A 1,425-nucleotide genomic window follows, 5' to 3' on the forward strand; every position below is an offset into this window, starting at 1 on the left:
AATGAATAGAATGATTTGTTCTAATGGTGTTTGTAAATAGGATCACAAGTCCACATCTTGTACAGCAATTAACCACTAAGAAGAATATATGCAGTGTAATATTTGTTGAAACTGTACTTCCAATTTGATTTGAAACTGTCTCATTGCTATCTGTTTATCAATAAAACTTTGAAAAAAAATTGGGGAAAAGAGCAACCCAGAGGAAGAGGTTGAGCTAAAGAAGTTGAAAAATTTGGAAAAGTCTGTGGAAAAGATAGCTGACCACCTGAAAGAGTTGAAAAAAGAACTTACTGGAATCCAGCAGGGTTTTCTGTACAAGGAGTTGCAAGCTGAAGCTCTCTGCAAACTTGATAGGAAAGTAAAAGCCACAATTGAGCAGTGTATGAAGATTTTGGAGGAAATTGACACAATGATCCTACCAGAAAATTTCAAAGACAACAGGCTAAAAAGGAAGGGCTTGGTGAAAAAGGTGCAGGCATTCTCAGCTGAGTGTGATACAGTGGAGGAGAACATCTGCCAAGAGACTGAGTGGCTACAGTCTACAAAGTTGGCCCTTGCTGAATGAGGTGCTGTGGAGAGGCTCTGATGCCCTGAGGAGCAGCACCACTACCCTGTCTTCTCTTCAATAGAAGCTGTCTGTTCCTCCAGAGCAGCAAGAGGCAACTGGCCAAATGTCAATTTTTCTACTCCTACACTGGTTCTCAATGAAAAAGTACTATCTTTGCAACCTTAAAAAAAAATGCTTCTAAAAAAGACAGTGATAAAAAAAAATAGAGGAGACTAAAAAAATGAAGGATTTATTGAATGAGAAATACAGAAAAGAAATAGATCGCATGAAGCACAGTCAAAGAGATATGGGGGAACTTCAAATCTCAATCACAATCTTGCATAACTGTTTGAGTGAAAGTGAAGACAGAGTTTCAGATCTTGAAGACGCTGGTGTAGCTAGTAAAAAGGTAAGAAAGGATCTCTTAAAAACAACTAGAATGGAGTGAGTGAGATGACCCGGGCCGCGGAATCCTGAATAGACCCAGAGCGTAGGCCCAGCGAGTGAGTGAGATGACCCGGGCCCGCCAGAGCCTGAATAGACCCAGAGCACAGGCCCGGTGAGTGAGTGAGATGACCCAGGCCTCGGGATCCTGAACAGACCCAGAGGGAAGGCCTGGCCAGTGAGTGACAGGGCCCCAGGCCCATGGATCCTCATTCAACCCAGGCTGCAGGCCCAGTAGGGAACCCTTCAGCAGAACTCCCTGCAAAGTGGCTAGAGGCAAGACCCACCCAGCTGATTCAGGAGCAGAACATCTTCCCAGAGAGACACAAAGGGTTCAACTCTAACACCTCCAGCAGAAAGAAGTGGAGCACAGCAGCCAGATCCAAACAACACCCACCTGGAAGAATCTGAACTTCATAGATCCGGACCTGGTG

The 1,425-nt window shown here is 44.3% G+C and overlaps 1 protein-coding gene across 1 annotated transcript; it reads left to right on the plus strand.

The window, feature by feature from the left end:
* Positions 1-178: 178 nt before the first annotated feature.
* On the plus strand, positions 179-599 carry LOC101562217 (BAG family molecular chaperone regulator 1-like; the record flags this gene model as incomplete). Its single annotated transcript, XM_004648771.2, has 1 exon — positions 179-599. A coding segment is annotated over one exon (387 nt), but the record flags the coding sequence as incomplete, so codon positions are not given.
* Between the last annotated feature and the right edge of the window lie 826 nt (positions 600-1,425).

The sequence above is a fragment of the Octodon degus genome, unplaced genomic scaffold (assembly GCF_000260255.1).
Source record: "Octodon degus isolate 3935 unplaced genomic scaffold, OctDeg1.0 scaffold01299, whole genome shotgun sequence".
In the NCBI taxonomy this organism is placed as follows: Eukaryota; Metazoa; Chordata; class Mammalia; order Rodentia; family Octodontidae; genus Octodon; species Octodon degus.